General features: G+C 68.8%; 1 protein-coding gene and 1 long non-coding RNA gene across 4 annotated transcripts; one reads left to right on the top strand and one right to left on the bottom strand.

Moving 5' to 3' along the window:
* On the top strand, positions 1917-20255 carry TRPM5 (transient receptor potential cation channel subfamily M member 5). Of its 3 annotated transcripts, none has more exons than XM_021082617.1 (25): positions 1917-1969; positions 4994-5064; positions 5301-5427; positions 5830-6010; positions 6572-6738; positions 7385-7568; positions 8945-9009; positions 9109-9300; positions 10012-10114; positions 11559-11677; positions 12003-12323; positions 12390-12530; positions 12604-13167; positions 13392-13504; positions 13688-13780; positions 13876-14134; positions 14225-14343; positions 14477-14609; positions 14683-14857; positions 17643-17796; positions 18194-18375; positions 18545-18677; positions 19031-19103; positions 19411-19477; positions 19769-20255. In XM_021082617.1, exons 1-25 carry the CDS (start codon positions 1940-1942, stop codon positions 19873-19875), a joined length of 3873 nt encoding a protein of 1290 aa, XP_020938276.1. In that variant the 5' UTR covers positions 1917-1939; the 3' UTR covers positions 19876-20255. The 3 variants fall into 3 exon arrangements, with proteins under 3 accessions (XP_020938276.1, XP_020938277.1, XP_020938275.1); XM_021082618.1 differs by having other exon boundaries at positions 12003-12530; positions 12604-12727; positions 13022-13167; XM_021082616.1 differs by having other exon boundaries at positions 14477-14857; positions 19769-19912.
* TSSC4 lies at positions 20992-24159 on the bottom strand. The gene is made up of 4 exons (XR_002341392.1): positions 23811-24159; positions 23117-23282; positions 22312-22443; positions 20992-22185 (listed from the first exon to the last, which is right to left on the bottom strand). It is a non-coding gene; the product is annotated as a tumor suppressing subtransferable candidate 4 (long non-coding RNA).

Genomic DNA, 24564 nt, shown 5'->3' with positions numbered 1-24564 from the left:
TCTGGGGGCTGGGCGCCAGCTCCTCCAGGCGTGGCCTGCCCCCAAAGGAGGTGTCATGTGAACTCAGTCCTGTCCCCAAAGGCACTGGCCCCAGAGCAAAGGGGATGGAGGCGGCTGAAAACAGAGCAGGGGCACAGGCCTCGGGGCCCTCCCCACGGTGTCAGGGGGCACAGGGGGCATCTGGGCGCCTCCCCCGTGCAGCGGTGCGCCCACCCGAGCGGAGCGCACAGGTCCAAGGCTCACGGAAACACAGCACTTGTCCACCCCCTCACCCTGTGTCCATCCAGCAGCTCCGCCGGCGCCGGCCGGGAAGCGGACAGGTGGCATAAAGGGAATGGATGGTCCCTTCGGAGGGGCAAGCTCACTGAAAATGACACCAGGTAATGCGGAGACCCCAGGCCGTGAGCCAGTGTTGTAGGGGCAGGGGGCGGGGAGGGGGAGGGAAGGGGCGGGTCTGAGGCTGGACGAGGGAACAAGTGGGTGGTGAGGGTGGAGGTGGGCAGGGCTGGGCAGAGCTGCTGGCAGGAGACCGGGTTTTATTGCCGGAGGGATAGGGAGCCACAGGGGGCTGTAGGCAGGAAGGGAGCAGAGCCTGGAGCTGGGCTGGGGGTGGGGGGAGAAGGCGTCTAGGAGCCGAGGTAGCGGGCAGGACTGGGAGAGAGGGCAGGGCGGGCAAGGGCCATCTTCCCCCCGCACCCCGGCTTCGAGGGCTCTGCACACCCTCCCGTGGGCAGTGGGGCCAGGCCAGCGGGGGGCTTTGAGCCAGGCTGGTCTTGCGGAGTTGGGTGTGGTCCAGTGCCACGGCCTTGCCAGGGCTGGGTCTGATCCTCTGCCCAGGACCCCAAAGCCCTTCTCCCTAGATCCCAGGCCCTGACAGCTTGTGGGGTCCCTGCCCTGGTCTGGAATCCAGTATTTCCTGAGGGATCCCCAGACAGCCCCTCTTCCCCCCCCCGCCCCGGGCTCCAGGCCAAGCTGCAGGACGTGGCCAGCCGGGGCCGAGGGCCTCCTGTCCAGGAGCGAAGCAGCCTCCACCGGCCAGACCGCCTCCGCCAGCCAGACTCAACCTGTGGTCCTGGGGCGCCCTCTGGTGGCCAATGGGCCAGAGTGGTGAGGCTGCCGGGGTCCCAGAGCACAGGGCCTAGTGGGGTCCCCCACCCCTCCCGAGCTCAGAGGATGAGGGGGCCTGGGGTCTCTGGTGAAGGGACATGAAAAGTGTCCCCCAGGCTCTGATCTCCTTTTGTGTCACCCAAAAGTTCTCAAGACTTGAGCTACCTAGATCCCCATTTTTGTGGAGAAACTGAGGCCCAGAGTTGAGCCCGAGGGCTTTGAGGCCCGTGAGTCAGGACCGCGGGACTCCGGGACACCCCAAGCCCTGCTGCCTGGCCTGCCCCTAGTTGAAGGGACAGTGTCCATGCAGTGCCTGGGGTGCTGGCAGCCTGACGGCTAGCCAGCGGTGCCCGCTCTAGGGCAGCACACCCGGGGGTGCAGGGGGTGACAACCCAGCCTCACGGGACCCCAGAGTAGAGGGGCGGTCCCTGCCCATGGGTCCTCCACAGGGCAGCTGGCCACACACCCTGGGCTCAGCCATTCCCAGTTGCTGGAGAGATAAACGTGGGAAGTGAGACACGGGTGTGACACAGGCTCCCCCAGGCGTAGTCCATGGAGGTGGTGACGGCCACCCCCATACGGGGCTGCCTCGTGGCAGCAGGTGGCTGGTGGCATCCAAGGAGCCACTGGGTCCCTCAGGCCAGAGGAAGGCTGGCTTTGGCCAGCAGGTCTGTGGGCCCCAGTAAACCGAGATCGGATGGTGCCCAGCCCGGGTCTTGGCATTGGCCGCCCAGGCACCGGGCGTGGTGGGTGGGGCGGGGAGGGGCGGGCGAGCTGGCTTGCGGGCACCGTGCTCTGGGCACCTCCATCCCGCTCCTTGGCCAGCAGCCGCATGTCCGGGCCCCGGGGAGAAAGAGGGCAGGTAGGAGCCCCGAGATGCCGGCCCCCAGGTGGAGCGAGAGCAGGGGGGCCCCTCTTCCAGGGCCATGTCCTGCTCCCCACCCCGCCACCTCGGTTTCTCAGGTTTCTTGCTTGCGGGGAGGGTTCTGGGCAGGAGGGGAGGCCCCGTGGCCCTGGGGGCCAGACCCAAGGACCCGGGGCACAGGTGCAGGGCTTACACGCATGAGCGTCTGTGCCCCCTCCCAAACCATGCCCTCCACCCTCAGCCCAGGGAGACGCGTGTCCCCACTGTGGGCAGAGGGCTGCCGCGCTGACTGCTGGCCTGCTGGCCTGGGGCCCTCGGGAGCATCCTTCTCCTCACCGCATCCACTGCATCTTGGGGGGGCGGGGTGGGCCCAAGAGGCTGAGGGCCTTGTCTGGGTGACACAGCCCGAGAGGGACTGGGCTGGGACTCCCGGGGCCTGCCTGCCCAGCTCTGCCCACACTGGGGCCATCTTCCTGGTGGCCTCTGACAAGGGGTGGCCATCTGCCCCTTGGCAAGCGCCCTGGTGCCTCTGCTGCTGGGGTGGGAGATCTGGCCTCTGTTCTCCCTGTCAGAGTTGGGGGGGGACTCCGGCGGGGGTACTAGGACCCCCGCAGCCCAGACTCCCCCACCCCCTCCAGGAACATGGTGTTAAAGCCCCGGACACCTGCTCATGCAAATCCACTGTTTGCATGTCCTTCCCACTTGGTGGCTCCATTTGCCTGGTGTCTGGCACGGTGCCACCCCGGGGCTCAGCCCAAATGGCCCCTCGGTCCCCCTGGGTGGGGAGCCAGGAGCCAGGCCCAGGCCTCTGGGGCGTGGGTGAGGGTGCTGGTCGTGGCCCTGGGAAGGCCCTGCTCAGGACAGCCCCCTCCCCTCCACCCCAGTGAGGAAAGGGCGGGGGGCTGGACAGGATCAGCCGCACCCCAGCACCTTCGCCCCGAGGCAGGGGCCGCTCTGTCCTCTCCAGAGCCCACACGCCCTGGGCGGGGGCACATCCAGCTGTGGGGAGGGCTGGCCTGCCCTGGCGGGAGTGAGGCCGTTGATCGGCTCCCCTCTGCCCCGCCCTCCCAGCCTGATGCCAGCACACCCCACTTGGCTGCCTCACTTTGGGGTCAAAGAGTGTCCCCTGAATTCGTATCCACCCAGAATCTCAGGATGTGACCTTATTTGGACACAGGGTCTTTGCAGCTACAACGAGTTAAGATGAGGTCGTGGTGGAGCGGGGTGAGGCCCTGATCCAAGGGCTGGCATCCTTATAAGGAGAGGGACACTGGGACAGGGGATGTGACCATGGAGGCAGAGATGGAAGGACACAGCCACAAGTCCAGGGCCACCTGGCACCACCCCCTCCACCAGCTGGTAGAGGCAGGAGGGCCCCCCTGCTCCCCGGAGCTCAGGAGGGAGTGCGGCCCTGGGCAGGTTGATCTGGGGTTTCTGGACTCCAGGACCGAGAGGGGAGTTAATTCCTGCCGTTGGGAGAGGCTGGTGGTGTGTGATGTGGTCACGGTCACCAGCCCCAGGGGCGGCATCGAGGGCTGGGTGAGGGCTTGCTGGTGCCACACCCAGACCAGGTCACAGCCGCAACCCACTCCCCCCCACCGTCCCCCCCACCAGCAGCAACTGATCTCAGCAGCAGCCCAGCCCCAGCCCCGGGGTGAGGTCGGTGGATGCAAATCCTCCGCTCCCCCCACCCCCACCCGAGCCGGGGTGCAGAAGGGGGGTGACAGGCTGGTGATCCTTGGGTTTTGCTACTGGAGGCTGGTGCCCGGGGACAGGACATAGGTGTGAGGGACAGACGAGAGGCGGGGCTGCCTGAGGGCCCTGGGGCAGCTGAAACAAACAGGGTGGCACCAGGGGCGCCTAGAGCACAGGAGCTGGTTCTCCCTGCTCTGGAGGCCGGCAGTCCGGCTGCACCAAGGTATTGGCGAGCTCCTTGCAGCAGCTCCAGGGGAGGGTCCTTCCTGCCTCTTCCAGCTCTGGGGGGGTGGGGGGGCCGGGGGGCAAGGGTGGTCCCAGGCGTCCCCAGGCCTGTGGCTGCCTCACCCCCTCTGCTCCATCTCCACCTGGCCCTTCCCTCGTGTAAGGACCCTGGGCCCTGGATTGGGGGACATCCTGATGCCCTCCCCCCACAGGATCACAGCTGCCGAGAGCTTATTTCCACAAGTTCAAGGCACCGGGGTTGGGGGGACACGGGAGGACCGTGTCATGTCTGCAGGTGCCCTGCCCCCTCCCGTGTGAGAAACAAAGTCTGCTCCGACCTTAACAATGGGAGCCGCCGTCAGAGGTGTTCGCTCTCCCCTCACGAAGGGCCCCGACCACCCGTGGTCCGTGGCCTCCGGGAGGGGCTGGGAGGGGCTGACGCAGGAGAAGCTGGAAAAATCCCTCAGCCGACTCCTGCCACGGACAGACACCCCCCAGAGCCTGGGGACCGAGCTTCATGGGGTGGGTGGGCCTCGCGGGGCAGCGCCTCGCAAGGTCTCCGGGGACTTGGGTCCCTCCGGCGGGAGGAGGCCTCGGCTCTGGGACGGCCAGGGCAGGCCCGCCCTCCCCACACCAAGTTTGCAGAGAAAACATGGGGGCAGTGGGAGGGTGGGGGGCCGGGCAGGCAGCCATCCGCAGTGGGCTCGGGGGGCACTGGGGGTACTCGCAGTCGGGCAGGCTGAGGGGATCCAGCTGTCCCTCGGCTGGTCCTGGGACCCCAGCGCAGCCCTCAAGTCTCTGTCGCATGGAGTGGGGCCCGTGGGCAGCGCTGGCCAGGGGTGAGGCCTGGGGGCAGGTCCTGGGTGGTAGGAGGATGGGCAGAGGAGCCTTAACTCTGTGCGCCTCCTGGGCGCACCTGGGCATCGCCGGGCGTCTCTCCCTCCTCGGCCCCCTGGCTCCCCTGCACCTGAGCTGCGTACAGGCCTCTCTTCTCACCTGCCGCCTCCTCTCCCCCTGGGCAGCGGGCACACGCAGGGCCCCCATTCCTGTCCTGTGGGGCGGATGGGCTCTTGACTTCCACTAAGCCTTTCGGGTTTCCAGGACCCCCCCTGCCAAAACCTCCGCAGAAGTGGCAACAACTCGCGTGACGGGCTTGCAGCGCCCAGGGAGGGGTGAGTGGGGGCGTCAGGGGCCGGGCAGAGGCTGCACCTCATCCTCAGCAGCCCCCTGCCCTGGGGCACTTGGAAAGCTCACGGCTACAGGGGAGCTGAGGAGGGCAGAGCGGGAGGGGGCGGGGATGTGGTGGGGGCTGCGGGGGGCGCTGGGGCAGGGGGACGGGACTCCCTCGTGAAGAGCAGGAAGAAGCGGGGCTGCCTCAAGCCCTCAGAGGTGGGCTCTGTCCCTGCAGGGAGGCCCCCATGCAGGATGCGGGGGGCGTCTGTTCCGGCGGCCCCGGGGGTGCTGGAGACAGATGGGGGCCGGGCCTGCTCCGGGGCGAGATTGAATTTGGAGGGTCTGGGAAGAAGCGAGGCAAGGTAAGAGGGGGTCCCCCCCAAGGCTCCGCCTCAGGGCCTGGTGATGCTCCTGGCCCCACTTCCTCCCCAGAACGCCGCCCTGCTCCCTGCTCCCTCGTGGGCCTCTTCCGAGCCCCCAGGCAGGCAGAATTTTGGAGGTGATGGCACTCACTGGCCCCTGCCTCCTACTCCCCACACAGGGGCTCCAGGACCCGCCTCTATCCAGCCTGGGCCTCTCGCTGAGGGGGATGTGAGGCCCTGAGCAGGGCGGCCACGCCCAGATCACGCAGTGGGCTGAGACATGCGGGACCCCTGCCCCCAACCTCACCTCTGTGCCCAGGGCGCCCCTGACCCAGCACCCCCATAGCCAGAACCCCATGCCCAGCACCCCGGCCCCTGCCCTGAGGCCGTCGTGCCCTGCAGTTTGTGAAGGTGCCCAGCAGTGTGGCCCCATCCGTGCTCTTCGACCTCCTGCTGGCCGAGTGGCACCTGCCGGCCCCCAACCTGGTGGTGTCGCTGGTCGGCGAGGAGCGGCCCTTTGCCGTGAAGTCGTGGCTGCGGGACGTCCTGCGCAAAGGGCTGGTGAAGGCGGCTCAGAGCACAGGTGACGCCCGCCACGGGCAGGGCCCCAGAGCCCCTGCTGCCACTGTCCCCGCAGGCCCTCCCTCCACGGTGGTGCACGTCTGCAGTGGGGACAGCCCCTGGGGACAGCCTGGCCACACGGCGGGCTCCACAGGCCTCCACAGGACACCCGGGGGCGGTGACCGTTTCTACACCCGCTGCCCATGGCTGCTCCTCCTTTGTTCCCCGCCTCCCCCCAGGGAGCAGTCTGGCCAGCCCGTCGCTGGGGTCATAACCAAACCCCTGCCCCAACCTCCCCGGGCTTTATTTCCAGGCCGACTGGGCCTTCAGCAAACCCAGGAAAAGGCTGTGGGGCTTCCGATGCCCTCACCCCAGAAACGATTGTAGAAAAGAACCAAGGCCTCCGAAGCAGGCTGGTAATTTGCAGGCGCCCCTGGCTTCTGGCCCAGAGCCCGCAGCTGGGCAGAATCCTGGCCTGCTCTGCCCAGACAGCACCCAGGGGACCAGCTCCCCAGGCTCCGGGTCCTGGGGGGTGGGCAGGGAGGCCCCAGGCTTCAGGGCACTGTGAGACCCGTGTCCGCAGGCGCCTGGATCCTGACCAGTGCACTCCGGGTGGGCCTCGCCCGCTATGTCGGGCAAGCTGTGCGTGACCAGTCGCTGGCCAGCACGTCCACCAAGGCCCGCGTGGTGGCCATCGGCATCGCCCCGCTGGGCCGTGTGCTGCACCGTCAGCTGCTGGACGATGCCCAGGTGAGCATCCGGCTCGGAGCACTGAGGGCTTGGGACGCACGGGGCCTGTGAGGTCCCAAAAATTGCCCACCTAGGGAGGCCACCCAGGCAGCCTCGCAGGCTGACCACACCCCGCCGTCTACTGGTGTTGTTCCAGAATCATCCCTTACGTCCCCTCAAGGCCAGGCCAGCCGTGGACAGAGCAGCCCAGGCTGGGGGGAGCGAGGCAGCACAGAAGGACCTGGGCGGTGGAGCGAAGCTGTGGGGGAGGGGGGAGGACGGGGAGCTGGGAGCCCGTGCCCAGCAGGTGGCAGCATCAAGGCGTGAGGAGGAGGCTGCCAGCTCCCGGCAGCACAGGCCTGGGCTGGGGACCTGGGCCCCAAGATCCCACCGAATGAGTGCCCGAATGAGTGGCTTGGCCGCCTTCCCGCAAGCCGGGGTGACCCTGGGCCAGGGCCCCCAGCGTCCCCCGGGGGGAGGGGTCTGAGGAGGCCTAGGCAGTCCCCGGAGTGGAGCTTCCAGCCCCGGGCTCTGTCTAGAGGGTCCCCTCCCTGGCCTGCCCCCAGGCTCCCCAACAGCAGCCCAGCCCTCCCTCCACCTGGGGTGGGGGCAGCCTGGGGCCTGGTCAGAAGCCTGGGCCAGGCCTCACGGTCTGTGTGGGGCCCAGGAGGACAGCCCTGTTCGCTACCCCATGGATGACAGTGGCGGCCAGGGCCCCCTCTGCCCCCTGGACAACAACCACTCCCACTTCATCCTGGTGGAGCCGGGCCCGCCTGGGAAGGGTGACGGGCCCACGGAGCTGCGGCTGAGGCTGGAAAGGCACATCTCGGAGCAAAGGACTGGCTACGGGGGTGAGGCCCGGCTGCCTGGCTGCCCAGGGAGGCCGCCAGGGAACATGGGGCGGTGGGGGTGGGGGGGCACAGTGCGTGGGCAGGGCTGGAAGGACCACCAGGGTGGCGGGGAAGGGCATTCAGGGCTGAAGGCACCAAGGTGGCCCAGGAGGGGGTCCCGCCAGCCAGCGTGCTGGGGGATGCAGCTGTGGGGAGTAGCCCTGCCAGGTGATAACATTCCCAACAGGTGGCAGAGTGGTTTCAGGCTCATGCCCAGTGGGGCACCGCTGGCCACAGGCTCTGGCAGTGGGCTCGGGGCTTTGGGAAGAAATTGAGATGTGTGGGTTTCAAATTTCCCTCCACAGGCTACGAAGTAGGCTGCCGCCAGGGGGCAGAGTCGTCTGGGGAATGGGCAGGGCTATGGCCCATTCAAAAGCTGGATTTGCAAATACTAGCGCACAGCCGCTATTTGTAAACAAGGTGTAGAATGGCGTGCGATGTTTATAAGCAATACGTCATGTTTGTCAGCTGAGCCCGCTTTAATGAAAGCACGGCCAGAGCCATGTTTAAACGGTCAGCACATCGGTGCGGCCCACGATATCCGCCCCATTCAGTCAGGAGGCGCCCTTGGTGTTGGAGGGGACCCTTCCCAGGGTGGGGCACCCCTGCCTGCCCGCCTGTGCCTCCCACTCAGCCGAGGGGCAGCTCCAGGCTTCCCTGGGGCTTCCCGTGTGGAAGACTCATTTCCAGTTTGTTTGGGGAAGAAACCCACCATCGCCCTCCCCCACCTCTCGGATGCACCCCGTGGGTCTCGGAGGACCCAGCAGCAAGGCCATGGCCCTTTCTGCCCTGATGGGGAAGGGGGGGCACTGGGTGTGTGGCTGGTGCGGCCAGGGACTGCAAGTTCAACTTCGCAGTGTTGTTGGTTCGTTTGCTTGTTTGCTTTCCAGGGCCACACCCGCGGCCTATGGAGGTTCCCAGGCCAGGGGTCGAATCGGAGCTGTAGCTGCCGACCGACACCACAGCCACAGCAAAGCGGGATCCGAGCCGCATCTGCGACCTACCCCGCAGTGCACGGCAACACCGGACCCTTAACCCATGGAGCAAGCCCAGGGGTCGAACCTGTGTCCTCATGGATACGTGCTCGGTTGTAACCTCCCTAAGTCCGCATTTGAATAGCCACAAAGCAGCTGCCTCAGGCCATAGCGTGTGGGGCTGGCATCCTTGCCTGACGGGCAGCCTGAAGCCCACACCTCAATAGAAAAAGCCCCTTTGCTGGAGTTTGCCCAGAAAATGGAGAGATGGATGGTGTGAGGCCGGGGCGTCACCCCACGGGGAGGGTCCCAGGCCCTCCGCCCCCCGAGCACCCGGCGGACCTCCTCACGCTCTGTCCACAGGCACGAGCAGCATCGAGATCCCCGTCCTCTGCCTGCTGGTCAACGGCGACCCCAGCACCCTGGAGGTAGGGTGGGGGCAGGGGGCATCCCGCGTGGCCCGCCCTGCCAGGACAGGGACGCGCCGGAGCTGACTCCGGGTCGCTGTCCCCTCCCGCCCGCCTCAGAGGATCTCCAGGGCTGTGGAGCACGCCGCGCCGTGGCTCATCCTGGCGGGCTCTGGGGGCGTCGCCGACGTGCTGGCCGCCTTGATGCACCAGCCCCAGCTCCTGGTGCCCCAGGTGGCTGAGAAGCAGCTCAGAGAGAAGTTCCCCAGCGAGCACTTCTCCCGGGAGGACATCCTGCACTGGACAGCCCTGGTACGAGCTGCCCACAAACCACGCTCAGGTGACCCAGCGCCCCCGCCTCACCCCTGCCCAGGCCCTCGTCAGCCGGGGTACCTTGGTCTATGGGGGGGCCGGGGCCAAAGGGCAGCGGGTGGACAGGGTGGTAGCTGGCCTGCTCCCTGGGGCTGCCTGGGGCCCAGTGGGCAGTGGGTGGTGAGGGAGGCAGCTGGCTGCTCCCTGGGGCCCCCGAGCAGTGGGCGGACAGGACAATGGGTGTCCTGCTCTCTGGGGCTGCCTGGGGCCCACGGGCAGAGCATGGACAGGGTGACTGGCCTGCTCCCTGGAGCCCAGCAGATAGCACATGGACAGGGCGGCAGCTGGCCTGCTCCCTGGGTGAACTGAGTGGTGGCTGGCCTGCGCCCTGGGGCCCATCAGGTAGCAGGTGGACAGGGCGGCGGCTGGCCTGCTCCCCAGGGCCCACGAGTAGAGGGTGGACAGGGTGGCTGGCCTGCTCCCTGGGGCCCATCAGGCAGAAGGTGGACAGGGCTTCAGCTGGCCTGCTCCCTGGGTGGACAGGGAGGTGGCTGGCCTGCTCCCTGGGGCCCAGAGGACAGCGTGTGGACAGGGCGGCGGCTGGCCTGCTCCCTGGGTGGACGGGGCGGTGGCTGGCCTGCTCCCTGGGTGGACGGGGCGGCGGCTGGCCTGCCGCGGGGCCGCCTCAGGGCCTTCATCCTGGTGCCGCAGCTGCAGAACATAGCCTCGCACCCGCACCTGCTCACCGTGCATGACTTCGAGCAGGAGGGCTCCGAGGAGCTGGACACCGTGATCCTCAAGGCGCTGGTGAAAGGTGAGGCCCGGCCGCCGGCCCGCGGGGGGCCCTGGGGGGGGTCCGGCCAGCCCGGCGAGGGGCGACCCCCACGCCCTGCCGCTTCCCAGGTCCTCCTGGGGCCTGTGCTTGGGGCAGGGACGCTGCCCGGGGGCTGCCAGTGGCCCAGATGCCTGGACAGCTGCACTCCTCCGTGCGAGGGCCAGCGTGTGCGTGGGAGCCTGCGGGCGAGCGGGTACGGCATGGGCAGCAGAACTGGAGCAGAGCAGAGCCTGGCAAGGCCTCCGCGCAAGGGCGACCTCAGAGCTGAGAAACATTCTGTGTTTGGCACATTTTATGAGGTGTATTTGCTCACAGTTTCAAACACGAGGGAGTTCGCGTTGCGGCGCAGCGGGTTAAGAACCCGACATAGCGCCTGTGAGGATACGGGTTCGATCCCTGGCCTCGCTCCGCGGGTTAAGGGTCTGGCATTGCCACAAGTTGTGGTGCAGGCCGCAGACGCAGCTCAGATCCGGTGTTGTCGCGGCCGTGGAGCAGACTGGCGGCTGCAGCTCCGATGTGACCCCTAGTCTGGGAAATTCCATATGCTGCAGGTGCAGCCATAAAATGAAAAAAAAAAATAAACAAAAAAGCCTAGATTGTTCAGTTCAGTGGGTTTTAATGTTTTCACAAGGTTATGTATCCATGGCTAGTAATTCCAGAACATTCCAGAGGGTCCCATTAGTCACACTCCATGTCCCCAGCCCCTGGCATCCACCCATCTCCTGTGTCTATGAATTTGCTGATCACACACCGTGTGGCATCGGCATCTGACTTCTTTCACGAGCAGGATGTGGGGGTCGTCCGTGGTGTCGCCTGTGTCAGGGCTCCACTCCCCGCTAAGGCAAAGCCTCCAGGTTTGGCTCCTGTGTCCCTGTCAGGGGACACTTTTGGCTGCCACGCCCTATGTGCTTCTTTTTCTTCGTTTTCTTTTTTGGCTGCCCCATGGCGTATGGGGTTCCCAGGCCAGAGATCAGATCCGAGCTGCAGTTGCGACCTACGCCACAGCTGCGGCAATGCCAGACCCTTAACCACGGCATCCTGGCGCTGCAGAGATGCCACCGATCTCCTTGTACCATGGCAGGAACTCCCCCTGCGTGCTTCTTATGGGACATAAACACTTGCTGGGGGGCTGACCCCGGCAGTGGACGGACAGAGGCCTCGCGGGGAGGGGCCGTGTGGCCAGGCAGTGGGCCGCCTGCTCGTCTCCTGCTCTTCTCACCCCGGGTCCCCTTGGGCTCCCAGCCTTGGCTCCTGGGGTCTGGAGATGTCTCGTGACTCCCGCCATGACTCAGAGGGTGTGGTGGCGCCAGGGCCCCGTCCCGTTGCCCCGTATCTAGGAGCCCCTCCTCGAGCGGCCCTGGGCCACCGGCCGGCACTGCCAGGGCCCTGTTCCCCTCACCGCCCCTGCCCCCTCTGCCTGCAGCCTGCAAGAGCCACAGCCAGGAGGCACAGGACTACCTGGACGAGCTGAAGCTGGCTGTGGCCTGGGACCGTGTAGACATTGCCAAGAGCGAGATTTTCAACGGGGACGTGGAGTGGAAGGTGCCGGCTCGGCTCCGGCCAGCGTAGGGCAGGGACCCGGGCGAGGGTCTGGGTCGGGTGGTGTCCTGAGGGCCGCTGGCCGGGTCCCTCTGGCCCAGCTTTGGCTGAGGGGGCCCGGGAGGGCCAGGGCACCTCTCTTGGCGGCGGCCCCGGGCAGGATGGGCTGAACGACCCTGGGGGGTGGGCCTGCCCCGGCCCAGGGGACCGGCTGGCCGCCCAGGAGCCGGGGGTCCGTGGCGAGGGTCCCTGCGCCCGCTGCCGCCCCCGCCCTCGTGGTCCCCCTTCCGCCCGGGCTCGCTCTCACCCTCCGCCCTGTGCCGCCCAGTCCCATGACCTGGAGGAGGTGCTGATGGACGCGCTGGTGAACAACAAGCCCGAGTTCGTGCGCCTCCTCGTGGACAACGGCGCCGACGTGGCGGACTTCCTGACCTACGGGCGGCTGCAGCAGCTCTACCGCTCCGTGCGCCCCAAGAGCCTGCTCTTCGACCTGCTGCAGCGCAAGCTCGAGGAGGGCCGCCTGACGCTGGGGCTGGGCGCGCAGCCGGCCCGGGAGCCGCCCGCCGGGCCGCCCGCCTTCTCCCTGCACGAGGTGTCGCGGGTGCTCAAGGACTTCCTGCACGACGCCTGCCGCGGCCTCTACCAGGCGGTGAGCGGGGCCGGCGGGGGCGGGCGGGGGCCGTGGCGACGGCGGGCTGACGGCCCCGTCCTCCAGGAGAGGGGCCCGGCCAGGCGGCCCCCGGGCCAGAAGGGGCTGCTGGACCTGACGCAGAGGAGCGAGAACCCCTGGAGGGACCTGTTCCTGTGGGCTGTGCTGCAGAACCGCCACGAGATGGCCACCTACTTCTGGGCCATGGTGAGCACTCCGGGAGGCTCGGGCCTGAGGGGTCCCCGGGGCGATGGCCGCCTCCTCACACCCGGTCTCCTAGGGCCAGGAGGGAGTGGCGGCCGCTCTGGCCGCCTGCAAGATCCTCAAAGAGATGGCCCACCTGGAGACAGAGGCCGCGGCGGGCCGCACGCTGTGCCAGGCCAAGTACGAGCAGCTGGCGCTGGGTGAGCACCGCGGCGGGGCCCGGGCCCTCCCCGAAACCCTCCCAGAGGGGCAGACGGCACCCGTGATGGGGACGCAGCTCCCCGCCTCAGGCACACACCCCGCCGGGCGGGGACCCCGAGGGGGAGGTTCCCATGGTCCTGCGGGGGGACGGCCAGGCGGGGCGGGCCGCATCCACGTGGCAGCCCCCGGGGGGTGGGCTCCGGGCAGGGCCCAGCTCGCCAGCTGGGGGCAGAGGAGGAGGGCGGGCGGGGGCCGGGCCTGGGCGTCCGTGGCAGTGGCCGCGCCCTCGGCAGACCTGTTCTCCGAGTGCTACGGCAACAGCGAGGAGCGCGCCTTTGCTCTGCTGGTGCGCCGGAACCGCTCCTGGAGCAGGACCACCTGTCTGCACCTGGCCACCGAGGCCGATGCCAAGGCCTTCTTTGCCCACGATGGGGTGCAGGTGAGCGAGGCCTTGGGAGGGCTGCTGGGGACCAGGCAGCGGGCAGACAGGGGGCGCCCCAGCTGACCTCCCTTGCCCCTCGCCCCCGGCCTGCACCCTGGCCACTCGGGAAGGGGTGCGGTGGAGGGAGGTTCCATTCCTGGGAGGCTAGGAGCTTCAGCTGACCCTTGAAGGGCATGCCTGGTGTGGGCACAGTGGGGTCAGCAGCCGTGCCTTTACCCCAGGCCTTCCTCACCCGGATCTGGTGGGGCGACATGGCCTCGGGCACCCCTGTCCTGCGGCTGCTGGCCGCCTTCCTCTGTCCGGCCCTCATCTACACCAACCTCATCACCTTCAGGTCCGTCGGGGCAGGGCGAGGCGGGTGGTCCCTGGGCTTTGCTGGCACTGACGGCAGCTTGCCCCCCCCCGCCCGCCTTCGTGGCCCTGCCTGTCCCCCTTCTCCGTGCATCCAGCACTTTCTCTGCTGCCTGGGTGCCCAGGGGGGCCCTTCCACATTCCTGAGGGTCGCCTGCGCTCCCAGGGAGGAGGCCCCTCTGCGGACAGGCCTGGAGGACCTGCAGGAGCTGGACAGTCTGGACACGGAGAAGAGCCTGCTGTGCAGCCCGGGCAGCCGGTGAGGCCCCGGGGAGGCTGGGCCGTCGGGGAGCTGGGCTCCGGTGGGCCCCGGACGCCCGTCTCAGCGCCCGCGGGGCCTCCTTTGTGGCGCAGGGCAGAGGCGCGGGCCGTGGCGCCGAGGACTCGGGGCAGCCGGGGCCCGCACGCGGCCTTCCTGCTCACGCGCTGGCGGAAGTTCTGGGGCGCGCCCGTGACCGTGTTCCTGGGCAACGTGCTCATGTACTTCGCCTTCCTCTTCCTCTTCTCCTACGTGCTGCTGGTGGACTTCCGGCCGCCCCCGCAGGGGCCGTCGGGGCCCGAGGTCACGCTCTACTTCTGGGTGTTCACGCTGGTGCTGGAGGAGATCCGGCAGGTGGGTGGCGGGCCGGCCCCGCAGGACGGAGCCCCGAGCGGCCGTCCCCGGGCCGTGCGTCTCCGTCACCGGGCCGTGCGCCCCCGCCAGGGCTTCTTCACGGACGAGGACACGCACCTGGTGAAGAAGGTCATGCTGTACGTGGAGGACAACTGGAACAAGTGCGACATGGGGGCCATCTTCCTCTTCATCGCGGGCGTCACCTGCAGGTCCGTGGGGCCCGGAGGCCGGGCGGGGGCGGCCCGGGCGGCCGGCGGGCAGGGCTGCTGCGGCATGCATCCCCGCGGGCCCCCCCGGACGCCCCGCTTGGCCCGGCCGCCGTGCAGCCCGCGCTCCCCGCAGGGTGCTGCCGTCGGGGTTCGAGGCCGGCCGCACCATCCTGGCCGTGGACTTCATGGTGTTCGCGCTCCGGCTCATCCACATCTTCGCCATCCACAAGCAGCTGGGCCCCAAGATCATCATCGTGGAGCGGATGGTGCGCCCCCCCGGGGGGGGGGAGGCCGCGGCCCCCGCCAGGCGGGTGCTGAGCGCCTCTCCCCCCCCCCGAGATGAGGGACGTCTTCTTCTTCCTCTTCTTCCTGAGCGTGTGGCTCGTGGCCTACGGCGTGACCACCCAGGCGCTGCTGCACCCCCACGACGGCCGCCTGGAGTGGATCTTCCGCCGCGTGCTCTACCGGCCCTACCTGCAGATCTTCGGGCAGATCCCCCTGGACGAGATCGACGGTCAGGACGCCGCCCGGGGGGGTGGGCCGGGCCCCCAGGCCAGCTCTAAGCAGCACTCCCACCCTGGAGTGTAGCCGGTGTGTCACGCGGCCCTCGAGAGGGGCCTTGGGGGTCCCAGAGACCCCAGCCTGGAGCTGGCTGACGGCAAGGACGTCCCCGTGGCCAGACCCCAGGCCCTGCACACCTGCGTGTAGCCGGGCAGCCAGGGCACAGCTCCAGGCTGAGTCGTGGTAGCTGCAGAGGCCCAACTGTGGGCTGCAGGTGGGGACCGGTGGCGGGCAGACAGGGCAGCCTGGGGAAGGGGGCAAGCTTTGCCATGTGGAGGGGCGGGCAGGTACTACAGGGGCAGAGCGGGGGCCTCCCGGTCCACCCCTGACTGTCACCTGGGATCGGGGCCCCTTGGGCTGGCTGCACGCACCCGGGCCTGTACCTGCTGGGCAGCGGGTCTCCTGTCGCCTCCCCCATCCACCCGCTCCACCCCCCAGCCCTGGGCCAGCCTAGTGGAAAGGCCCTCGGCTGGGGGGCTGTTCTGGAAGGCACCCATGCTTCTTCTGCCCCCATGTGTGCCCGACCTCCTGCGTGGTGTGCCCTGTCTGAGGGGTTTCCAGAATGGCCCCTGTTCAGGGCTGGGGCTGGGGCCGGGGCCGGACGAGGCTCCCCGGACTCCCCAGGTCAAGGCAGTACAGGGTGGGAGGCGGTGGCTCAGCCGTGAGGGCTGGGATTCCGGGAGGAAGAGGGGGCACCAGCCGTGCTGGGCACTGCAGGTGAGGGGCGCCGGTGGTGTCAGGCGGAGGCCACCCGGGCCCACGGGGCAATCGCTGGCAGTGAGGCCTGACCGCGGCCACTGCAGCTAATGAGGCGAGGTTGGTGCCCCACGGCCCGGTAAATATTTGTCATGGGATGGGGACATATGACTGAACTGAACCTGCCCCAGGGCGGGGGGCGGCTGTGCCGTCATGGAAGTTGCCTCCTAATTAGGGTTTCCGCGGGCTCATTTCCTCGCTGTTTGCTTCCTTCCCCCCACCGCACCCCACTCCGCGCCCCGGGTGTTTGTTCATCCACCAGCATCGCTTTCCAGGCCATTAGCTTAATGAGATCCCCACCACATGGCCCCTGCTGAGGGGCACTGCCTGACCCCAGCATGGCCCAGTCCCACGGGCCCCTTGGGAGGAGGGGGGCGGGCTGGGCGAGTCCGGGGCTGGGCAGGGGGGATGGGAGTCACTCCTGCTCCGATGGCCACAGGCTGGTATGAGGGGACGCTGGGACAGTACGGAGTCGCCCAGAGCCTGGGACCACCTGGGGAAGGCAGGGGCTGCCAACCCCCCGAGAGCCAGCCCGAAGCGAAAGCCCGTGATCAGGGCTGGGCCTGGGCCAGCTCGTGGAAGCTGCCAGCAGGTCCCTCCCGCCGCGCATCAGCTCAGGCCTCTCAGGGCACAGCCCCCCCGCTCCCTGCGAGCCCCCCACCCCGGAGCCCCCCGCGCTGCAGGGAGAGTAAGTCCCTCCCTTAGGGGCCAAGAGGGCAGGTAGCCCCATGGTCCTGGGATCGGTGCCGCCCTGCCCTCTGCCCACACACATGCCTGCAGGAGTGAGGGGCTGAGGGGGTCGGGGGAGTGCCTTTCCTGGGCTCTAGGCCCCAGGACAACTCACTTCCCAGCCTGGCCTGGTGGCGCCTCTGAGAGTCACGAGGAGACGCTTTCATCAGGCAGATTTACGGCTTCACAAACACGCTTCCCTCCCTCCCGGCCTGCCCGTCCCACCTCCGGCCCCCGGAGGGAGGGAGGGAAGGGGTCAGCAGTCAGCCCAGAGCACATCTGTGGGCTGTGGGAGGGGCGGCTGGGGTCACAGTGACGCCGGAGGGACTGGTCCTGGTGGGGGAGATGCAGACACAGACACAGGCCCTGCCAGCCAGACCTGCAGCGTGGAGGTGCAGACGCGGGCACACAGCGAGAGACCCCCAAGGCCCCCCCGACTAGTCACAGCACGAAGGCCGGGAGGGGCCGTGACAGAAACCCAGCCCAGCCTGCGTGAGCACGCGTGTGCACACAAATACACGTGCACGCAGGGCCTGTGGGGGTGGGCGGCTGAAGCCACGAGGCCCTCCTGACGCCGAGGTGCCCCAGCACCCAGGCCGCCCTCCCCTATGTCCTTCACTCTCCCCTGGCTTCCCTGCACCCACCTCCCGGGGTGGGGTTCCAGGGTGGTCCTGCAGGGGCAGAGGCAGGCATGGGAGGGCTGGTGGGGGGCCCCTCCACGGCGTCCCTGTCCAGGGCGTGGTGCTCAGCTACCCCCAGGGTGCCCACTCCCTCGACCAGAGACGCTTCTTCAGGCTGGCTCCTGCAATGATCAGTGTCAAGGGCGTTCTGCTTCTACTCTCTTTGGAAATGGTATAGACTCGTCCCCTGCCTGGAATCCTGTGGCAGGCTGTACTGTCATAAAGGCCCTGACAAGTCCTGCAGGAGAGAGCACCTTCCCTTGGCAAGGCCAGCTCCCTACGGGCTGGGAGAAGAGCCTTTGATGGTGGCGGTGGTGGGGAGGGGGCGAGAAGCAACCAGCAGAAACCAGGGGCTCCAGAGGGCCCTGGCTCTGTGTCCAGGGCCTGAGGTCCTGGCTGTGACCTCGGCCCGGCAGAGGAGGGGAGTAGGGCTGGCACCTGCAGGCCGACCACCCAGGGCTGGGGTGGCCCACCACAGGGACTTTGAGCGCCAAAGCCCAGATGACCCCAGAAACCCCGAGAGCCATCCCAGGGTGGCCCTGCCCGACTCCCACGGTGCCTGCTCCGTTTCAGAAGCCCGCGTGAACTGCTCCGTGCACCCGCTGCTGCTGGAGGGCTCGCCCTCCTGCCCGAACCTCTATGCCAACTGGCTGGTCATCCTCCTGCTGGTCACCTTCCTGCTGGTCACCAACGTGCTGCTCATGAACCTGCTCATCGCCATGTTCAGGTGCCCCCCTGGCCCTGCTCCGCCCACGTAGGGTGCCCATGGGTCCAGCCCACCCTGGCCCAGACGGCAGGCTGCGAATGCCTCTCTGCCCACAGGAGGGGCCTGGATGTGGGGTGTCACCCGAAACGCCGGCTCCCCTTCGGGCCGGGCCTGGAGTGCTGGCAGAGGGAATTCAGGGCACCGGGGGGGCGTGCGGGGTGGGCCGGGGTGCCCTGGAGCAGGGGCTGGGTCTGCGCAGGCTGAAGCTGAGGGGGCAGTGGGAGACCCCAGATGCTCGAAGCCCCCTCCAGGACTCCCGCAGAGAAAGGCAGCAGGAGGGCGGTGGGGGCGCCTTGGGGCGCCGGGAGCGGGGGAGGGAGCGGCCGCTGCGTGCCCACCGCCCACGCCGCGTCCTCAGCTACACGTTCCAGGTGGTGCAGGGCAACGCGGACATGTTCTGGAAGTTCCAGCGCTACCACCTCATCGTGGAGTATCACGAGCGCCCGGCCCTGGCCCCGCCCTTCATCCTCCTCAGCCACCTGAGCCTGCTGCTCAAGCGGGTCTTCCGGAAGGAGGCCGCGCAGAAGCGGGCGCACCTGGGTGAGGCCCTGGCTGGGATCTGTCCAGGCCCCGGGGGCAGCTGGCACAGGCTGGGCCGTGCTGGGCGCAGGCCCCCCGCGAGGGGCGGGCTCCTTCCGCCTGGCTTTGCCCCCGCCCCCCTGCCTGGCCCAGCCCGGGCTCTGCCCCTGATGCTGCCCGGCCTTCCCAGAGAGAGACCTGCCGGAGCCCCTGGACCAGAAGGTGGTCACCTGGGAGGCGGTGCAGAAGGAGAACGCGCTGGGCAAGCTGGAGAAGCAGCGGAAGGACAGCGGGGAGGAGCTGCTTCGAAAGACGGCCCACAGGTGCCCGGGCGGGCGAGGCCGAGGGCACCGAGCCCGGGAGTGGTGCCCCGTCCCCAGCAGGGCAGGGCCGGCCAGGAGAGGCCTCAGCGGCAGGGGCTGGGAGATGCTTGCCAGGAACACCGGGGGGCGTCAGGCTGGCTTAAAGCAGGCGTGGCCCCCTCATGGCCCAGGGTCCGAGCGGGACACGCAGCCTCCCCCACCCTGGACAGGGCCCCGACCTCGCGCCCGTGGAGGCTCCGTGATCCCCACACCCACCCGAAGGGCCTGGGCCATGGGGTGGGGGGGATGGGGAGGTCCCCGCCTGGGGGTGCCCCTGCCCCCAGCAGCCTGCTGCCCACGTGCTTCTGCCACAGGGTGGACTCCGTAGCCAAGTACCTGGGGGCGCTGAGAGAGCAGGAGAGGCGGGTCAAGCGGCTCGAGTCTCAGGTGGGCGGGCAGCGCAGAGCGCCTGGGCTCCCGGGCGGGGGCTGCCGCGGGCTCGGCCCCCAGGACTGGGGTGGGGGTCGGGGGAGGCTCTGGGGGTCCGGTACCGGTACCCGCCTCTCCCTGACCGGGGAGCCTGCAGCTCTTCCCGGGGGCTCCTGCATTTGAGACCCTCGCCGTCCACTCCCCACCCAGGCCGGAGCCTCCCCTTCCTGAGTCGCAGCCACCAGAGGGAGGGTCTCGGGCAGCAGGGGCCCTTCGGGGAGGGCGCCCCTGTCCTGACTACACCGGGGGCTGCCCCCTCCTCCAGGTCAACTACTGCACAGTGCTCCTGTCCTCCGTGGCCGACACGCTGGCCCAGGGCAGCGCCTACTGGAGTGAGTGTGTCTGTCCCCACAAGTCCTGGGGGCCCGTGGGGTCGGTGGGCACAGGGAACCCACTGCCAGCCCGCTGGCCTGGAGGCAGAGGACCTGGGGCTGTGCTGCGTCCTCTCCTCCAGGCCTCTGCTTCCCACCTGCCCTGGGAGGGGACGCCCTGCTCTCTGATGGCCCTTGGCCGGCCACCATCCTCAGGGCGGGGCGGGGGCCTCTGACAAAGTCACCGACCTGGCTGGAGTGAGGGCTCTGCCGGCCCCGTCCCCGACCAGGGCCACCCCTCTTCCCCGTCAGGCTCTTGGAACTTCAGCAGTGGGAGCCCACAGGCTTCTGCTGACGGAGGAGGGCGCCTGAGCGGCAGGGAGCACCCAGAGGCCAGGCCACCGCCCTCGAGCGCCTGAGCCACGTGGACTGTCAGCGCAGGGTGGCCTCTCCCGGGGCCCCGGGCCCTGAACTGATCTTCCTGGCCCCGTGGACACGCCAACCTCCTCCCACCTTCCGCTGGCGCCCCCTCCCCGCCACCCCCGCAGGGGGATGTGGCTTGTGGCCTCAAAAGGAACCACTCCCTGCCCTGCCGGGCATCTCCTGAGCCCCTTGGCCTGGGCGTGTTGCCAGCCCCCTCCCTGACAGGCAGCGCCCCCGTGACCCCATCCAGAACCAGCCCTCCGGGCCGGGAGAGCAGACACCTGCTGAGCCGCGTTGGGTGGGCGGTTTCCCCACAGGCCACACCGTCCTCTCCTCAACCTGTGTTGCCCGCCAAGAGACCAGTCCTTTTCTGAAAGGCTTGTACTCGGAATTTCTGTCCATGAAGGGCCAGGGCATGGTGGCTGCCACACCGCCAGCAGCTCACAGCACACACTAGACTAACCAGCCCAGGGTGTGGCTGTGGTCCCCACCCCAAGAGGACCCGCCTGTGCCCCAAGAGCTGCTGGATTATAAACGAGGCCTGGGAGACACACCCACGCTTTGGGCTGCAGCCCGAATCAGTGGACCCTGGGCTGGCAGGGAGAGGGGCTCCTGTCCTGTGGGGACGAGGTCCAGGCTCCTGCGTTGCCCTCAGCTAAGCCAAGTGGCCAGTCCAGCCAGTGTGTCCTTCCTTGGGGACCTGGGGCAGCAGAGCAGGCTGGCCAGCCCCCAGCTCCTGCCTCGAGTCACAGGAGAGCCGGCCTGCTCCTGTCTGCCTTCCGGCCACCCTCCTCGGCGCCCAGCACACAGCAGCCCAGCAGTCCTGGGGACACTGTCCCAGGTCGCTGGTCGTCTTCACACACAGCCTGGGTGGGACAGAGCGGAGGGGGACCCTGGCCCTGTGGTCTGCAGACCTGTCAGAGCCACCTGCTGCTCGCCAGGGCTGGGCGCCCACCGAGGGAGCAGGTCGCTTCAGCCCCTCTGAGATGCGCTGCAGATGAACCCGGGCTTGACGTGACGTCAAGAGGCTCCACTGCGGAGCCGGGGCCGGGTGGGCCGCGGCGCAGAGGCCCAGCCAGTTCCTGGGGGAAAGGGGTCAACAGACACAGCGCCCGAGGACCAAGCAAAATCTTTATTGTCCCCCAGGCGCGGGGGGAGTCAGGGCTCCCGCCGCCCGGCCCACACCCTCCGCAGTCTCTGCTCCCCAGGAAACCAGGGCCCAGCCCGGGCCACTGGCGCCACCTAGAGGCGGCCCACGGGCTCCCTTCCCCAGGCCCGGGCGGCGGGTCAGGGAGCAGCCAGGCAGCCTCCGCTCAGGCCTCAGCGCCCCCCGGGGCCTCGGGGCCGTGGCCCTTGCTCCGGAAGTGGTCTCTGCTCCGCTTCTTGCTGCCGTGGAAGCCCACTGTCTCCACGGGCGAGGGGCCCGCTGCTGCCCCGGGGGGTGCCAGCCCCTCGGGCACAGCCACCTCCACCAGGCCCCCCCGGGGGCCGCTGCCCTCCTCCGCCGCCTCCGGGCTCCCGGGCCCAGCCAGGTGGGCCAGCTCCACGGGGCCGTCGCCACCGCCCGCCGTTCCTGGGCTCCCGGGGGCTGCCCTGCCGGGCTCCCCGGCCTTCCTCAGGCCCCTCTTCCTCTCGGGCCGGGCCTCGCTGGTGCGGGCCGGTTTGGTGAAGACGACCCGGCCCTCCCCGCAGCTGGAGGGGTCCTGGTTGAAGGAGGGCACGTAGTCGCCGGGGGCAGCCAGGCTCTGGGGGCCCAGGAAGGCCAGGGCGGCGGCCCGGTTGCTCTGCTCACTGGCCTCGGCCACGTCCTCCAGGCTGTACTTGGTCCAGCGCTCGGGGTGGGCCACGTAGTCGGGGACGGGGGGCGCCCTCGGAGGAGCAGGGCTCTGAGTGGCCCTGCCCCGGGCCCCTGCTGGAGGCCGCCTGGAGGGTAGGGGCGGCAGCTTGAAGCCCCCACTGTGGCCCGGACCGGCCGGGGCCGCAGAGGGCAGAGCCCGCCCGGCCGCCCCCTCCAGGTGGTCGAAGATGTCGTGGCTGCGCTGGGAGAAGGTGGGGCTCGTGCCTCTCAGGTGGAAGGGCTGCACCACGGCGCCGGGGGGGCCCGGGGGGGCTCGGGGGGCTCCTCAGGGCCCGAGTCCTCCGGGTCCCCCCCAGGCAGCCCCCCCGGGGACAGAGCTTCCACCTCAGCAGTGTCGGGCAGGCTAAGGTCCGAGTCCGAGTCACTGAGGGAGACGGTGTCAGAAGGCAGGGCGTCGACCTCCAAGGCTGCCCCCGCCTCAGCCATGCGTCCAGAGGCCTTGCCACACCTGGACCAAGACAGCCCCGAGGCCCGGCTCAGGACAGCACGGGCTCAGACCCGGTCCCTCCTGCAGACCCACCACCCCGGGCAGGGGGTGCAGAAACGGTGTCCCCAGCTCTTACCCTCCTCTTACCTGCTAGGGCTGCTGGGGGCTGGCGCAGACACCTGCGTGCTGGAGAGCTGGGGCCTGGCAAAGGTTGTTGGTGGCAAAGCCCCCCGTGCCCCCGCCGGGCTCAGCTCTGCTCAGTGGCTCAAGTGCAGCTGGCTGAGGGCAGGAAGGGAGACCAACCATCAGACCAGACAGCGAACACGCACAAGGGACGCCACCACCCCGGGAGTGGGCTTGGGTTTATGGAGGCCCGGACACAGCCAGGCCCAGGAGCCGGTCAATCCTCCAGAGCCCAGTCTAACTAGATCCACTAGGGGGCCTGCTGGGGGTGGTTTTGGTAGTAAGTAGGTAGCTAGGGCTTGAACTCAGGGCCAAGACACCGCTCTCTGCCAAGCTGGGTGGCCTACCAACCGCTCAGCACGGCGGGTGGCACTTAGAGCTCCCCATCTGCCTGCTCCTGACAGCTGGAAGGTGCCATGGGAGTGCTGCAGGGGTCTGCCGCCAAGTCCCTGGCATCTGAGCGTCAAGCTGTCAGGAAGCTGGAAGGTTGGTGATGACCTGGAGTGGCCTAGCTCGGCAGAGGCCAGCCCCTGCAGCCCCGGGAGCCCCCTCCTGTGCCACTTCTGTACTCCTGCACACCTCTCATGTTCCCAACCGAGCAGAAAAGTGCCGCCAACACCTGTTTAGTAGTCGAGGGTCACCCAACACCTTGAAGCTTGTTTCCAGGCTGCGAGAGCAGCCCATCCTCACCCTCTGCCATCCATCCACTAAGCCCCTCTCCCCACCCAAGCCCCCCTCACCCAGGGTGACCCGCTGCTCCTTCACCCACCGAGGACCAGGCCAGGCCGGCAAGGAGGGGCTCTGAGCACCCGGTACCAGATCAAACACAGGCGAGACCTCCATTCCTCCGGGCCATGCATGACTCCCGGGGTGAAGAAACTGCTCCAGGAGAGCAAGGGTACACGAAGCAAACGCCAATGGTGTCCGCTTTAGATCTGGGGGAACCAGAGCGGAGAGGTAACGGGCCCGCGAGGCAGTACACTGCAGGCAAAGCCGGAGTTGCAACCAGACTCCAACCTCCTAAACGTGCACTCCTGTCCCGGGGAGTCGCGGGGACCCCGTGGTCAGTGGGGCACGCCGGGGCGGGGGGCGGGCGCCCTCGGAACGCGGGGGCTGCTGCTTGGAGTTCTCGGACAACTTCCTGAGCTCCACGGAGGGCAGAGCTGAGTCCAGGCTGGCCTGGGTGCTCGGAGGGGCTTTCTCAGGGCCGGGGTCTGGGCAGGTCGGTCCCTGGGCGCAGGCCCCCTGGCGTCCGGGCGGTCCTCCCTCCCCTCGGAAGCAGAGCCTTGACTTCGCTCCACGTGCCCAGGGACCTCTCCGAATCGGGGGCCTGACTCCTAGGGCCAAGTCGGGGGGGTGGGCCAGCGTCTCGCGGGTCTCCCTGCTCGGGGCAGCAGCCTGCGGACTGCGGCGCCGCGAGGCCCGGCCGGCCGGCAACGCTCTTCTCGCCGCCACAAACCTACCGGTTCATCGCGGCCCCGCTGCCTCCATCTTTGCGTGGCGCTCGGCCCTCTGGGAAACGGAGTCCTCCGCCGGCCGAGCGCCGCGGCTTCCGCGCCGAAAGAACTACATCTCCCACAAGGCACTGGGACGCTTGGCCCGAAGCCGCTCGGGAACGTCGTCTTTGCGTCGCTCTCCCTAGCCTTCCCTCCCGGAAACGGCGGCGAAGAAACCGGAATTGACTGAGGGAAGGAGGGAGGCGGGCGGCAAGACGGGGACTCCCAGGATGCTCGAGGGCTGACGGCCAGCGCCGCGTTCATGGGGCCGCAGCGCCGCCTAGCGGAAGCCGCGAGCACCGGAAGTGCGTCGACGCGCCTGGCGCCTTTCACGGCGGCTTCCGGTCCTGAGCTGGAGCCGCGGGCCGGGCAGTAGTAGGTCCCAGGAGTCGGTGTCGGGCTGTGCCCGTGGCGGAGCGGGCCCGCCACTGATGGCCTGACTGGTCACTTCTACCCCGGAGCGGAGGGCCGGTCCCAGTCCCCGCAAGCCGGGCCGCACGTACCTCGGCAGTGCGCCCAGGCGATGGATGCCCTGTCCCCACCGGCGTCTCCCCCGCCTTGCCTGCCGGGCTGCACCCCCGCTGTCCAGGGCTCAGGCCATGCTGTGGCCCAGGGATTCTGCAGCATCGGGTCACCTCATCCTTAAGACAGCCCCCAACTTAGGGCCTCACCCGGAATGCAGGGTCCAGTCCGCCCCAGGAACTAAGTCACATCGCAGCTT

Source organism: Sus scrofa, chromosome 2 (genome assembly GCF_000003025.6).
Source record: "Sus scrofa isolate TJ Tabasco breed Duroc chromosome 2, Sscrofa11.1, whole genome shotgun sequence".
NCBI classification, from domain to species: domain Eukaryota; kingdom Metazoa; phylum Chordata; class Mammalia; order Artiodactyla; family Suidae; genus Sus; species Sus scrofa.
This window is presented reverse-complemented; position numbering and strand designations above follow the sequence as displayed.